Genomic DNA, 15,203 nt, shown 5'->3' with positions numbered 1-15,203 from the left:
CTGAGAAGATCCCATCTAGTTGCTCAAGATGTGTGATGTGTCTTCTAAACTTCTCACATGAACTAATATAACATCATTGTTTTCCAAAAAAATTTTTAATCTGCCTTACAAGAAGTATTTGTTGTGTAGCCAACAGTGAAGCCTCAGCCACCAACAGAAAAAAATACTCCAAGTAAGTTTCCTTTCCTAAATTCCTTGCAGGATTTGCAGCAGCAGAAGCCCTGCAGCACAGCATGCCCAAGCCCTGTGTAGGCTGCCCAGCAAACTGGTCCTCACATGGAGGCGTGGAAGAAAAGAGATTCCTGCCTGCATTTACCTTCCAGGCACATCCTGTACGGGTGCCAGAAAGCTGCAGAGCTTGATTTTGATGTTACTTTCGGCTGTGAATGTAACTATTGGCCAAGGGTTCTCCCCACCCAGGGTACTACAGATCATCCAGTTCAACCCTCCTGCCCTGGGCAGGGATACCTTTAATTTTCCCAGGGTGCTCAGAGCCTCATCCAGCCTGACCCTGAACACTTCCAGAGGTAGGGTCTCCACAAGTTCTCTGGCCAACCTGTTCCAGTGTCTTGCCGCTCCCACGGTGATGAATTTTTTTTCTAATATCCAATCTAACCCTACTCTCTTTCCCTTTGAAGCCATTTCCCCTTGTCCTGTCACTACCTGCTCTTGTAAATGATGATGAAATTCAACTGCATGCTTTTAGAACAAAGCTTATAATTTTTATCTTCTTAATGCGGTTATAGGGATGATATCAGGATAAATTATGCTTAAAAGAAACGTATCGTTTGTATAACTAGTAAAAGAAAACAACCAGTATTTAATTATTTCTTGTCTAGGGGGTGCTAGAGGGCTGGCTACAGCTCCCATGACCCTCCTCTGAAGCGTGTGTTAGCTTCTTAACAGGTATGGTAATAAATACTTTCAGTCAATTTGTCTCTGCACACTGGCACGGAAATCTTTAAAAAAGTATTCACGAGTATTCCCATTCCTGGTGGTTTAGCAGCCGGTTCCACGCGTGGGTTTTATATCCCACAACATTTACTGCAAGTTAAAGCACCACAGGCATTATGTAAACACGTATTTGTGTGAGTGTTCATCCCGATGGCATCCAGGCAGTTATGCTGAGGGTACTTTTTGGAGCACAAATAACAGCTTGTCATGGTTTCTGTGACCAGCTGAGGTGCAGGATGTGGCCCCACTATTTTTAACATCTGCTGCTACACCCATTTGCAGTAAGAAAACATCCTGTGGGTGTTAGTGTAGGTGATGCAAACTTTTAAGTCTGGACAACTTCATTCTTGAAAGTTTTATAATTCTTCAAACTACCAGTACACAAGAAGGCTTTGCTTTAGCAAAACCTACCTAACATTTTTTTCTGATGTCATCAGCCAGTGTAAACTAAACCATTAGCAGGCCTCTTTAGTAATGGTAATTAAAAATATTTCTGGAAGTGTTCATGTGCTCCGTGAGGATTCTAAAGATTTCTCTGAGGGAGCCTCGGGGGGACTCTGGAACGGGATTTTGGTCCAGGAAAAGATCGCGCAGCTCAAGCCCAGACACTGTCGTGTGTACGAAGTAAATTTAATCCTCTGAATAACTTCGGTGGAGATACTGTTGCGTTCCTGTTGGAACACACACAGCAACAACACTGGAATAGCGCTGTATTTCCTGCTGGCCGCCCGGAAGCGTCTCCTCCCGTGACACCCAGCGCGGCAGCGACCGCCTCCCGCTTCCACCGGGCACATCCCGCGGCGGGGGGCCCGATCCGATCCGATCCGACCCGATCCGATCCGACCCGATCCGACCCGATCCGATCCGACCCGATCCGATCCGATCCGATCCGACCCGATCCGATCCGATCCGATCCGATCCGATCCGATCCGGTCCGATCCGACCCGATCCGATCCGGTCCGGTCCGATCCGGTCCGGTCCGATCCGGTCCGGTCCGATCCGATACATCCCGCCCCGCCCTTCCCCTCCCCTCCCGGCCCTGCCGCCGCCATTCCCTGCTTCCCGCCCGCCGGGTGAGTGCGGGGCTGTGGGAAGGGGAGGGGAAGGAAGGGGAGGGGAAGGAAGGGGAGGGATGGCGGCGACGAGGGCAGTGGGGTTGCGCTGCGGAGCCGCTGCGTGTCCTCAGAGCTGCCGTGTCCGCCTTTATTCCCGCTGCCTCCCAGGGAACGAGTCCCGGCAGCTGCCGGGCCGTGCGGGAACACGCGGTGTGCGAGTGACACTGGCGACACTGTGACAACAGCTGTCCCCGAGTGAGGCGGGAGCGGGGCCCTTCTGCTGCTCGGTTCTTCCTCCAGCCCTGCCGAGAAGGACCTGGGGGTGTGGGGAGGTGAGAAATGGGACCTGAGCCGGCCATGTGCGCTCGCAGCCCAGGCAGCCGATGGTGTGTCCTGGGCTGCACCCAAAGCAGCGTGTCCTGAGCGAGGGAGGGCATTCTGCCCCTCTGCTCCGCTTTCCTGAGACCCCACCTGGAGAGCTGCATCCAGCCCTGGGGTCCCAGCACGGGAAGGACAGGGACCTGTCAGAGCGAGTCCAGAGGATGCCACCAAGATGATCAGGGAGCTGGGGCACCTCTGCTATGAAGACGGGCTGAGGTGGGTCAGCCTGGAGGAGAGAAGGCTCTCCAGGGATCTTTTTGCAGCCTTTCAGTACTTAAATGCTGTTAGAAAAGACAGATAAAAGACTTTGCACCAGGGCCTGTAGCAACGGGACAAGGGGGAATGGTTTTACATTGCAAGAGAGTAGGTTTAGATTAGGTGTAAGGGAGGGTTTTTTTGGGTGAGGGTAGTGAGGCCCTGGTACAGCTTGCCCAGGGAAGTTATGGCTGCTGCATCCCTGGAAGTGTTCAAGGCCAGGTTGAATAAGGCTTTGACCAAACAGATCGAGTGGAGATGTCCCTGCCCATGGCAGGGGAATTGTGCCAGGTGGTCTCTTCCAACCCAAACCATTCTGTGGGTTTGCAGTTGTAATAACTAACAAAGCACTACAGAAAAGCACATGGTGTAAATGAAGCAGAGTTCTGTGAACAGTACATACCTGAATTTAACTTCATTAGATCAATGTGAGCAAGCTGAGAGGTTGAATGATGGCTTTAGGTCTGGAATTCAAAACCAGCAATTCAGGGTTGGTTGCATTTGTGTCCCTGACATTTGGGGAATGTCAGTTTTTGATCCTAGTGCCAGCAGCATCTTCAGATCTTGCTGTCAACCGGGGACTAATTTTCAGTCTTTAATTTTTTTAAGCATTCCCTTGCCTCATGTAGAACAGTGGCTTCCTGCTGCTGGGAATGTCCATCCTGCCAGGCAGGTGGTGATGTGAATTCCCTCCTGCAGGACTGAGGTGACCACAGGTTACTACTGAGGGAAGGCTGCTCCAGGAACTGCTGATGAAGCATTGCCCAGGAGCTGGGGGATCAGCAGGGTGTCCCGCTGCAAGGGAGAACTTAATGCTGCTTGGAATTACCAGAACTGGAGTTTTAAGTTTCATGATAAGGGATCTGTGCAAGTAAAAGCATCTCAGTACATTGATAGCATTTGCTTTTGGGAGTAAAGCTGCCATTTTTACTCAGTAGTGAAAGCATCAGCATGTTCTGACTCCTCATGGGTTGGCTTCTCAAACTCGCTCAGACGTGCCCAGAGTCAGGTTGAGGTGGCCAGCCCAGACCTGGCTGCTGGGCTGTGCTGCTCCAGGGCTTGGTGCTGGCTCATCCTCAGGGTGCTTAGCTCAGCTCCTCACGCAGGCTTCTACTGCTGCTCTGGGCTGCTCTGGGGGAGGAAATGCTGGAGCAGACTCGAGGCAAGTCTGTCTGCACGTGGTTTAGACCTACTGTTAACTCGATTGGTGCCTTAACTTTCCTGAGAACTAGGCAGCTAAACCAATTGTGAATTAACTTCTTTATTCTTGCATAATTGTACTCAACATACTGTGTACTTGGAAAAACAAAGTAAATGACTTTCAGCTTTAAAATTAAATGTCTGTACTTGTGTGAAAGAATTATTTTTATTCTGCATAAATCACAAATTTTGACAGCTTGGCAGAAATCAAAGCAGAATCTTGGCATTTTAGTTTTTAAACTGGTAAATTTTACAAGTTTTAAGCTTGTAGATCAGTAATTACATAGCATCAGCAGAAAGGCCTAACAATGTTCCCTCTTTTGTAAACTGGTACTGTTGAAGGAAGTGTAATAAGAATACAAATTTCTGATTCTGTCTCCACCTCTCTCTGCATGTTGCCACTAAATCTCTTAGAGCTGAATTGATTTTTTTAAAAAATACTTTGCAGCTCTGCTACAGATGACCACTTGACCACAGGTTCTTTGTGTGGGTGGGTTCCTGCGTTGGTAATGATCTGTTGGCTTCATCGCTGTTCTTTAGTATAAACTCAGCTGTGGGGTTTGAGCTCCTGCGAGCAAGGGTGTCAGGATTTCCAGGATTGTCCTGAGATTAAAGTATGCACGAGATGTCACTGAGATGATTTATTGCTGAATCAGTCTCATGTTTATTGAAGGGTGAGACAGAAGAGTCATTACGAGCAGCATCTCTAATCTCAAAGGCAGTAGTCACAGTAACCATAGCAGAAGCGGTAGGCCTGGCAGCTGCAGCAGGTACAGATGCCAGGTAGCAGCAATTCAGTGAGGCAGCAACAGCTTGCTGGAGAAGCAGCAGCCCACCTCACTATGTGTCTACAAGGCTTTTTATAACTTTTTTAGCCAATAAGCAAATGCCACAAAGCTTGCTACACATTTGTACCAATCAACGCTGTATAATTTTGCCGCAATGAGGACTTTCTTATCCAATAAACGTATTGCTATTATAGCCTATTGCACAAGCTTATACTAATACAGCTTAACTTTCTAGGAAACTTTACTATAAAACTTATTAAACTCAAAACTCTTTACCCTTTTATTTATCACTATTATTTCTTGTATAAAGTATATTTTTACTACATTTCTACTCTTATAAGGCATATTTATTTCAAAACTACAAAACTGCATTTGCTTTAATTTTGCAAAAGCTTATTGCTCTAAGTCAGGCAGTCTTCGCCAAGGCTGCAAATCGTAACATGTATCCATTTCAGTGTCATTTGTGTATTCTGTCAGCACCTGCAGGCTCTCTGTGAGAGAGCTCCCTGCAGCTCCATTTCCCACACAAGGGCTCCCAGCAGAGCCCTTTGCAGTTTGCTAGGTTTGAGAGAGGATTGGAGGCCTGCTTGGAGCAAGTTGTGAGCCCCTGAACCCACTGCTGTTCCCAGTATACTCTGATATCCCACTGGATAAGGCAAGAGTTGCTGCTCTGATCCTGTGGGCTCTTGAGGTTGTGTTGCTGGCTGACTGTTCTGGGTCTCTCTCCTCTTGGACAGGAAGATGCCCAGGAAAGGAGGGAAGCATGCTGACATGGTGAAGGGAACACAGGCACAGTGTAAACGGCCCAAGTTGGACACAGCTGGTTCTCCATCAGTCCTGCGTTTTGAGAGCCCAGACAGCCTCTTCAGGAGCCTGATCTCTCCCATGGAAGAAGAGGTGTTTTTCAGGGAGTACTGGGAGCAAAAGCCACTGCTCATTCAGAGGAATGATGCCCTGGTGGCTGCTTACTACCAGTGCCTGTTCCAGCTGTCAGACCTGATGGAGCTGTGCAGCCAGGGCCTGTACTATGGGCGAGATGTAAATGTCTGCAGGTGTGTGAACGGGAAAAAGAAGGTTTTAAATAAAGAAGGTAGAGTGAATTACATGCAGCTGAAGAAGGATTTTGACCAGAAAAAGGCAACAATACAGTTTCATCAGCCTCAGAGATTTAAGGTGGGATTGTTTCGTTGTAATTAATGCTTGCTTTATAATGTGGTGTGGCTTTTGCTGAGTGGCACTAGACATGGCTTCATATCTGCCCCCAGGGGAGGTAGTTGGCATTGATGACCTGCTGAAATCTGTACATGAACTGTATGAAAATACAGTTTAGACTTCAGCACTGCCCATCATGTTTCAGTGCTCTACAGTAAGAACAAAATCTAATTTATGCTATAATATTTTTCTGTAATATTAAGTATTCTTTTTAAATGTGTATAATTGATGATCAGGCATCTGGGCTTAAATTATCTCTTCTGCCCCACATTTCCTTGTGCAAACAGGGGCTTTTGTACCTCTTCCCTTTAATCAGGGGTGAGGTGTGAAACCAAGTGAAGTATTTCCAGGACACTCCACCATTCTTGCCAGTGGATTAGCATTGAATTGCACCATGGAAATGACAGCCCCGTTTTAGCTGAGTGTCCTCAGTCTTTGTCTATGGGAAGGAGACAGTGGTGCTGCTCAGTTGTAAAGGATTTGGATGCTTGTAGGTACTTGGATTTAGGCAGTCCTTTTTGGTCCCAAGGTGTCAACACAGTGTAATTGAGAGGTGGATCCAAATAAGGACCCAAATACACAGCTGGGTCCCATGTGGAGTGAGACTGACTGATCCCAGTTCTTGGCATCTCCTGGTGTTTCCCTGTCACATGTTGGGTGTGGATAAGTAAAGTCTGTGCTTTGTGGTGATGCGATGTTTTTATTGTATTTTTCTATGTTCTTTGTACTCCAATGGTTCTTCCCTACCTTCCCCACTCCTACTCCCAGTTGGTCTGCCCCAGATCCAAGCCGCTCCCCCAGTGCTCCCAATATGGTTATCCACTCCCTTTGTTCTGGCACCTTCCCTATCAATCACCCAAACCCCTCCTGGAGTTCTGGATTGTTCTGTGTCTGTCACCCGAGCCCTCCCTAACTACCCTTCTATGGTCCCCGTCAGTCCCTCGAGACCCTGCCCCCTCGGGTACCTCCCCCCTTGGAAATCCCCTAAACCTCGAGGCCCCATTGGGGCATGTGGCCCCTCTCCCTCCACCCACCAAGGCCATTGGAGCAGATGTGAGTGCTTCCCTCCAGCCTCCCTCCCTCCGGATCTGCCTGTTGGTCCCAGTTGGGTTACTCCCCCTGTTCCACCCCCCTTTATAAGGTGTAGCAGCACTGCAGCTGTTGCTTGTTTGCTGTGGATCCCCTCCAAAGAACTTGGATTACCTCCCGTGGCAAGGCTCCCTGCTACTTTTTATCTGTCCCTTCACCAAGGGCTGCTGGCTGCCCCAGTGCCTGGAGCCTGTGCTCCCCTGGGTAGAGCAGAGGCTTCAGAGGAGCAGCTCTAAAGCTCCGTGCCTCGGGCTGCTCCCCGCTCCTGCTGCACACCGCTGGAGCCAGCCTGGGCAGTGGACAGCAGCGGTCACTGTGACAGTGCTTGAATATTCCCAACACTTGGAGTCACTTGTAAGAGGTGTCTAGCCTTTGTGTTAGTCTCTCTTTGATGTGAGTCCTGCATGTGTTTATTTTCTTAGGGTGTTTTGCTGTTTGTGGGATGATGGGTAGTTTATTCTCCTCTGTTTAGCCTCATTTTTGCCTGGTTTTGCAGCCTGGAGGTGGTACAGGGAAGAGAGCAAACATCAGTGCTCTGTTGAGGCACGAGACTTTTTGCTTTACCCATTACTTTCATGGCAGATCTCCTTTGCTTCTGCAGTGCTTGCCTTCAGGAGAAACTGCTTCCCAGGCTTGGTGTTCCCATGGGGATGTCACCATTCTTCCCCAGCAATGGGCTGGTGGCAGCCAGGCTTGGCTGAGCTCTTCAGCAGTAACAGCATCTTTTTTTTTTTTTTTTGGGTATAGGATGAACTGTGGAAGATTCAGGAGAAGCTGGAGTGCTACTTTGGATCTCTGGTGGGCTCCAATGTTTACATCACTCCCCAGGGGTCTCAGGGCCTTCCCCCTCACTACGATGATGTTGAGGTAGGACACTACCACCTTGTCTGTGGAACCCTTTGTGGGCTCCTGACACTGGATGCCTCTATGTGTGCTTCCGCCTCTTCCCCAAACAAACATTCTAGAAAGACTTCTGTTTTTCCACTGAAAACTTAGGGTAAATATTTGCAAGTGTTTACTTACATAGTTTTGCTGAAAGTGTACTGATAGTAATGGCTAAGTTTAAGTGACTGGAGAGAAACAGGGATTTCCAAATTCGGGATAAAACGGATCACACTTCACGGCTCTTCTTTCTGTTGTCTCTAAATGCAACGCAAAAATTTAGTTCAAAAAGGTAAATTTCTGTATTTAGGTATCTAAAAAGTAATGTGAATGGAATCGTATTTGCCATGCTGGGAATAGCTGAGAGCAGGGATGGGGAAAACCTGTGTTTATCAGAAAAACAACCTGTACCACTATTTCTGTCCCTGGTTTCTGGCTTGCTTCCACAGACTTGGCAAGTTAGAAGATAATTTAAAACACCTGGTGAGTTGGATCTGTGAGGGGCAGCAGGGCTTCCTTAGGCCCCTCCCCCAAAAATTTGGATTTCTGGTCTTTTGCAGGTGTTCATCCTTCAGCTGGAAGGAGAGAAGCACTGGCGACTCTACAAACCAACGGTGCCTTTGGCTCGGGAATATAACGTTGAGTCAGAAGATAGGATTGGGAATCCCACACATGAGTTCATATTAAAGGTGCCATAATTTAATTGCTTCAGGTGGTCTGGGCTGTGGTAGCCAGAAAGGTAGTCATGTTTGGTAGGCTCTTGGAAGTAGCTGTGAGACCAAATTTAAGGACAATAAGATTAAAATGGAATCAGATTTCATCACTATTGCTTTATGAACTTTCTCTTTGTGCTGCTGTTTATAGGATAAGCCATAAGTGAACTGATTTTTTCCTTTGTGGAGGGAATTTCATGTGTTTTGCAATTCTTTCTTGTCTTGACTTTCCTGATCTAAAATTTGTTTTCAGTGTGGATATTAAATTTACATAGGTGAGAAGATAGGGGAGGAGGAAGGTTCTACTTGGTTTTTAAAGTGTTTTAACTAAAAATTTCAGACAGCATTTTTGTAACAGGTTAGGATTTTTATAGCCTCTTTGACTTCTCCTGTGGAACACTGGCCTTTTTCTTTTGATGTGATCTGACCAAAATCCCATGGCACTGCTCCTCTCCCAGCCCACAGAAATGGCAGCAGGTTCATCTCAGCTGCTTCTTTGTCCCCTTCCTGCATCTCAGCTCATGTTCTAGCACGTTAAAAACCTGTGTTTGCAGACAGGTGCAGAGCAAATATTGACAGGAGGTTGGAAAGTTGGAGGTGTTGGACTTCTGGCTTAGAGTGCTTTATGTTACTGAAGTGTACATTGGAGAATTGCTCGATTTTGTGATTTTAAAGAACATGTGTTGTCAGTCTGTCTGCTCAGAGAGTACTTTCTCTGTTTGGATGGCAGTAAGGTTTGACCAAGTGGCCTAAATGTATCAATTCTCTTTCATTTTCCTGCAGCCGGGTGACTTACTGTACTTCCCAAGAGGGACAATTCACCAGGCTGACACTCCTCATGGGATCTCCCATTCAACACATGTGACCATCAGCACCTACCAAAACCAGTAATTCCTCTTTACTTCTTGTTTTGCATTGCTTTCCTCCGCCAGATGATGTGTGTGAATAGTAGAGACTTGAAGCTGGTGTTTCAAGGAAATGATGTCCTGTTTCTTAAAAAAAATAACCTTGTAATGAGCTCTACTTGAGTCTTTTGTGTGTTCATCCTATTTAGTCCTTGTGGGGTCTGTTTTGCTGTGGGTATTGCAGGGGTAGGGCATGTCACCTTCCCTCCAGAAACATGGTGACATGGAATATATGTAGATACCCCACTGTTACACAGGTGCCTTGCTGTTAGGGACAGAATCTACGTGTTGAGGTAGCAGTAATTGAAGTTTTGGGGTTTGAGGGAAGGAGGGGAGCGAGACCATTGTTTGAAGCAGCCTCTTTGCCAGGTCTTCATGCAGCAAGCTTGATTGCTTTTTAATTGCCTTTTTTATTATTTACCAGCTGGAGGCTTTAATGTGGAAGATAATGTTACAACTGCAAACTCACTGTTGTGTTTGAAAAAAACCCTCACCAGTGGCTGAAGTTGCTGTTCATTTCATAATCCAGATAAAGAGCCATGGGTTATTCCTTTCCTCGGGTTTTCTCCTGTATTTGATGGTCATCCACACCTCTTCTGACAGATTCTTCTGCGCAAATATTTTCTGCTAATCTGTGTTTTTCATCTCCTACCCCATGCAGAGTCAGATTTCTTTTGACACAGGTCAGGTCCTTGTCCCCCCCATTGAAACATTGTTATCACACAGGGAAATCCTGCTACTGCCACCTAATCAGCTTCTCAGGCTTGGAGTTACTAGCCTGAGTTTGGGATTTCTTGGATTGGGAAGGATTCCTGTTATCTGCCAAACAGGGCCAAACAAGTTTGGGCATATTTTAGATCATTGTGAGATGAATCTCTAACCACCAGCTGTGCCACTGTGGAAGCCCAGGGTGTCAGGTCGGTGCTGCTGGTAACTCTTCCTGTGGCCAGTGTGCACAGCAGGGTTTGTCCAGCTGGATCTGCATGGATTCATTGGTCAAGCCCTGCTGGCAAGCCAAGGATTCAGCTTCTTACAATGGGTTTGCTGGAGATCTACAGCCTTGTGTGGAGTCAGTGCAGTTTCTCCATGGCTGCATCAGGCCAAGGCCAGTCCAGTGCGTGACTTGTCAGGAGCACATTCCCTGGGGATGTCTGTCATGGGTGAGGACAGGAGCAGGACAAGCTTCAAGACTGCTCTTCTTCCAAGGTTAAAAAGTGGAATCATCATCCGTTAAGGTTATTGGCAATGAAGTGTAAGAGCCTTCCTCTGCCCCTGCTGTCAGCAAGTGTAGGTAAAATAAGCAGCAGTCCTGGTGTTTTGATTTGGCCTGTAGATGGAAGTAATATGTGGAAACATTTCCTTGGAAAATTGAAGAGAATTTGAAAATAGCTGTGAAGGAAGTACTGGTGGAGGTGGCACTGCCAGGTATTTCTAGGCATCAAGACAGAAGGGACATCTCTGTAGGCTGGGGCAGATCCCAGCAGGCAGAGCAGTGTGCACATGTGGGATGTGGAGGGCAGTTTGGAAAAGCAGTGAGTAGCTGAAGACACTTGCTGGCAGATGGGAGCTGGGGGCAAGAGAAGCAGTAAGAAGTAGATGTCCAATTCCTTTTATTGGCCAGTGTTCTTCCTTCCCACTGGGTAGCAGACAGTGAAACATTTGAGTAGAGATGATAAAAAAGAGCCTATAATAAATACTAATTGTTTTACATCTTAACACTACTTTAGTTAGGGAAAAAACTTTGTGTGTTTTATTTCAGTAACTTTTTTTTTTTCTTCCTTCCTATCCTCCAGCTCTTGGGGAGATTTCTTACTGGATGCAATTCCTGGCCTTGTGTTTGATACAGCAAAAGAGGATGTGGTGCTGCGGATGAGCATTCCAAGGCAACTGCTCATGGTTAGTAGGTGGGACTCAGGGAATAATGGTGCATCCACGTGCTCTGTCAGACAGACAAAGTTCCTGTTGGGCCAAGCTTTTGAATCTTTAAAAGTTAGCAAAGCTGTGAATTGTTGTGGGACCTTCTTATGCTGGTGCTGTCATGCTGCTGCTCAGCTTGTCAGTGTGCAGGAGGAACAAGGGTCTCTTAACTGCACTTGCAAGTCCTTTAGCCCCCAGAGCAAGGGAGAGTGAGCTCCAGCTTTGATTTGTGAACAGCTCGTGGGGAATGTGTAAAAGAAAGCTTGGTTTGGGACTAAGCAAAGATAAAAGAGGAGGGTCCAGATTTTCACTGCTTTGCTGCACTGCATTAGGCCTGGTCTGTTCAACTTGACTTCTGTCTGGCTGTTCAGCAGGTGAACACAGCTGACTCCACCAAAAAGCTGAGCAGCCTTTTGAGAAGGCTTGCAGACCATCTGGAGAGCTCCGGGGAACTGAGATCATCCGACATGAAGAAGGATTTCATTATGCACCGGTTGCCTCCGTGCTTGGGATGCGACTCTGATCCTTTGACTCCAGGTAGAGTTTGAGCTTCCTAACAGTGGCTGATGTGATGGTAGTGGCCAAGTCTGCCTCTTAAAACTTGTAGCATTTCATGGCAGGCCAAGATCACAGTCTAGGCCCAGCTTTGTGTGGCCTGGCTCTCCCTGTGTGTGTTTGCACACCTCTGTTGTTTAATTCCCAGTATCTGGGTGGGAGAGATAATAAAGTGAAATAAAGGTTATCCTAGAATTAAAAAAACCTTTCTCCTTTCTCCCTCCACCACAAGTTTGAGAATGTGTGGGTGTGGAAACACAAGTTAACAAAAAATTCTGGCTACAAGAGAATGGGTAGTGCACAGAGGGGGCTCAATTTGTACCATGTCTGGTTTTCTTCCTTTCTAAGGGAGGATTTATTTTTCTTAGGTGGGAAATTGCCAAAAATAGATAGCAAAATCAAACTGCAGTTTAGAGACCATGCTATCATCACTGTGGAACCAGATCAGGAGAATGCTGTAAGTATAAGAAGCCCCCCTTGTATGCCTGGGGTGGGGAGTGGGAGGCATGTCAATTGTTGCTCTGTTGTACTAAAAGGGTTGTGCAGTTCTGCTTGGTTGGATCCTGCATCCCATTATTGCTGTTAGGAGATTCTGGGGCTGTTTGCTGAGCAGTGAAACTGCACATTCCAGCCTTCTGGAGGGAGGTACAGAATTACGTTCAGTCTGTGATTCTGCATGGCTTTTATCTGAGCTTACATGGGCTAGATCATTACCGCAGTTAAAATGGCCTCTGGCTAACAGAATTTTTAAAAATTGTGTTTAAGAACAGGAAGAAGTTATAAAATTAGGGCTCCTGAAGAGAGGGAATTCTCTTGGTTGCATTTAGTCTTCACTGCTGAGTTCTCTCTGTATCTAACTGGGTGACAGTGTCACTGCTGAGTTGTTCCACAGCATAGATGCTCTAAGTTGTTCCACAGCATAGATGCTGGCATCTTGTATCATTCTGTGTTTATGCTGCTGCTTATCTGTGAAGGTTTATTAGTATGAAAGTGTAGAAGTGCTTTTTGTTATCTTAATTAAAAAAAAAAAAAGAGGGGGGGACATACACCCAGGATGGATTACCTTGTACAGTTTTGGGTTTGTTTTTTTTTCTTTTTTCATGAGTGGAATGTTTCCCTCCAAGAAAAACACACCAGAACTTTCTGATTTTTCTCCATGTTATTTGTGTCCATATTGCTGTGAGACTGTGCAGGGTTTGGAAACTTCCAGTTATTTTTGCAACCAATTTGCACAGCTTTGACCTAAGTTTAATAATGGGCATGTGATTTTTAAGAGACTGATCTGTCTCAGACTGGAGATTTATTGATGCACACCTGTTCATTAAGACTTTTTAGGAGAACTGCCCTCAATGGCCTATATTCTACACAGCATCAGTCCTATGACTCGAGCAGGGGCAGTTTTAAGGCAGAAGGTTGTAAATAAATTTTCAGCAGTGTTTTGGAGAGTCCCTTTTTGCTGGGAGGTGGTTGTGGGGTCATTCAGTTGAGAAGGTGACTTGCTTTCCTTGCTGTAACAGTGGGCTCTGGAATTAAGGAGCTGGCACTGGACTGAGATGAGTGTGTGAGGGTGTGGATCACCTGTAACCATTTTCTTCCTACTGTCTTTCAGGATGAAATTCGCAGGGAGATGGTTTATGTGTATCATTCCTTAAAGAACAGGAGAGAAACTCACATGATGGGGACCGAGGATGACACTGCCAGTGAGGACGGCCTGGCACAGGTTTGTTCCTGCAAACACACCCCAAAAGGGTTTCCCACTGTGGTTTTCAGCACCCAGAGCTTTTCATTCCTAAAGTACCTGGATGAACCGAGGCAGCAATACAGGCACTGAACAGCAGAACTAAGTAATGTGATCTCATACTTAATTAACAATTTGAGATGTTAACGGGATGTCTTGTACATGCCCCATGTCCCAGTTAGCAAAGCTCCTGGAGCAACTAAAATCATCTCTTACCTGTGTGTCCTTCAGCAGGTCCTGTCTGAGGCTGCTGGAGATGTAGCACATGTTCCATGGTGATCACTGCATCTCATTTCTGCCACGTTCAGCCTGTGTTAGATTCTGTATCCACTGGAACAGTGTGTGCAGGGCTGCTCACTTCAGGCTGGGGTGGGTCAGCACTGGGTGTAAAGACCTCACTCTTCTACTGAAATGTAATTCAGATCTGCACAACTCCACCAAAGAGGCAGAACAGAGCAGAGCCTGGCCCTGGCTTGGCCATTGCTGCAAGGCTTTTATTTTCTGTTTAAAGTAAATCTCACTGCTCCTCTGGAGCTGAGGTTTTACACTGGCACCTCAGCAGCACAAACACATCCCAGGATCGTCCTTCCTGCCCTTCCTGGGAATGAAGGTCCTCTGTGCTTCTGTGCCAGCTAGAAATAAACTTCTGCGACCTTGTTAAAATAATGGGTAGGATTAGGCAAGAATGTAAATTTAAAATTATTTTTTTCTTCCATATGGAAGCCACAGGAGGAAGCAGCATGCCATAAACATCCCTACCTCATACAGTGTGCTAGAGCATAGAAGAGTAACTTCTCAGTAAAATAGGGCTGGATAAAACTCTGTCTTTTGGAGGCTGCTCTCTGGAACAGCAGAGTGCTGTGGGAAGGGAGCACATTCCTGCTGCTCCCTCCCCACAGCCTCACACACTGTTGTGTAATAAAGTCACTGCACTTTGCTGAAGGGTTGGTTCCTGTCACTTTTTCCCCAGCAGACGCATGGGCTGCGGTTCCCTTTGTCACACTTGGATGCACTGAAGCAGATCTGGAGCAGCAGCACTGTTAATGTTAAAGAGCTTAACCTTACCTCAGATGAAGAGAAAGAAAACCTTGCCTTGTCACTATGGACTGAATGTCTGATTGAAGTTCTTTGATGCTTCTGTGAGTTTCTGGCTATTAAGAGAGCAAGGCTTATTAAATTAGTTTTTTTTAGTCCATCCAGCCTCTGGTTTGTAGTGCTGACAAAGCATTGCAATATCTGTACTTCACTGCTTTCTGGTGCCAAATGGTACCTGTCTTTCCACACTTTTGGGAAACTGGGCATGGGGAAAAACAGGTAAGTGAGCCACAGCTCCAGGTCTGTGGCTGGATGAAGTCAAACCTAAGTAACACCAGTGCTGTGGTGTCCCTTTCCCTCTGGAGAGCTGCTGGGGTGTGTAGGACATCTAAAGTTATGCATGGAACAGGCTCCAGAACCTTGGGCATAAAACATTAACTTGTTTTTTCATTTGTAAAGTTCATCAGCAGGAAAATCTGTTTGTTCTGTTTGATTGCCCTGACAGAACAAAAGCTTCTTGGTAA

General features: G+C 46.5%; 1 protein-coding gene across 8 annotated transcripts; it reads left to right on the top strand.

Annotated features, from left to right (window-relative positions):
* Nucleotides 1-150: 150 nt before the first annotated feature.
* On the top strand, nt 151-14,996 carry LOC121673377 (ribosomal oxygenase 2-like). Of its 8 annotated transcripts, XM_042046639.1 has the most exons (11): nt 2,352-2,606; nt 5,371-5,806; nt 7,682-7,801; nt 8,377-8,505; nt 9,313-9,416; nt 11,228-11,330; nt 11,723-11,888; nt 12,275-12,363; nt 13,516-13,626; nt 14,615-14,790; nt 14,836-14,996. In XM_042046639.1, exons 1-10 carry the CDS (start codon nt 2,563-2,565, stop codon nt 14,774-14,776), a joined length of 1,464 nt encoding a protein of 487 aa, XP_041902573.1. In that variant the 5' UTR covers nt 2,352-2,562; the 3' UTR covers nt 14,777-14,790; nt 14,836-14,996. The 8 variants fall into 8 exon arrangements, with proteins under 8 accessions (XP_041902578.1, XP_041902576.1, XP_041902577.1 ...); XM_042046644.1 differs by lacking the exon at nt 2,352-2,606 and adding an exon at nt 151-172 and having other exon boundaries at nt 14,615-14,839; XM_042046642.1 differs by lacking the exon at nt 2,352-2,606 and adding an exon at nt 1,943-2,027 and having other exon boundaries at nt 14,615-14,839.
* The last annotated feature ends 207 nt before the right edge of the window (nt 14,997-15,203 follow it).

The sequence above is a fragment of the Corvus kubaryi genome, unplaced genomic scaffold, assembly GCF_017639235.1.
Source record: "Corvus kubaryi isolate FWS band 111438036 unplaced genomic scaffold, C.kubaryi_AGA036_p1.0 65374, whole genome shotgun sequence".
NCBI classification, from domain to species: domain Eukaryota; kingdom Metazoa; phylum Chordata; class Aves; order Passeriformes; family Corvidae; genus Corvus; species Corvus kubaryi.
This window is presented reverse-complemented; position numbering and strand designations above follow the sequence as displayed.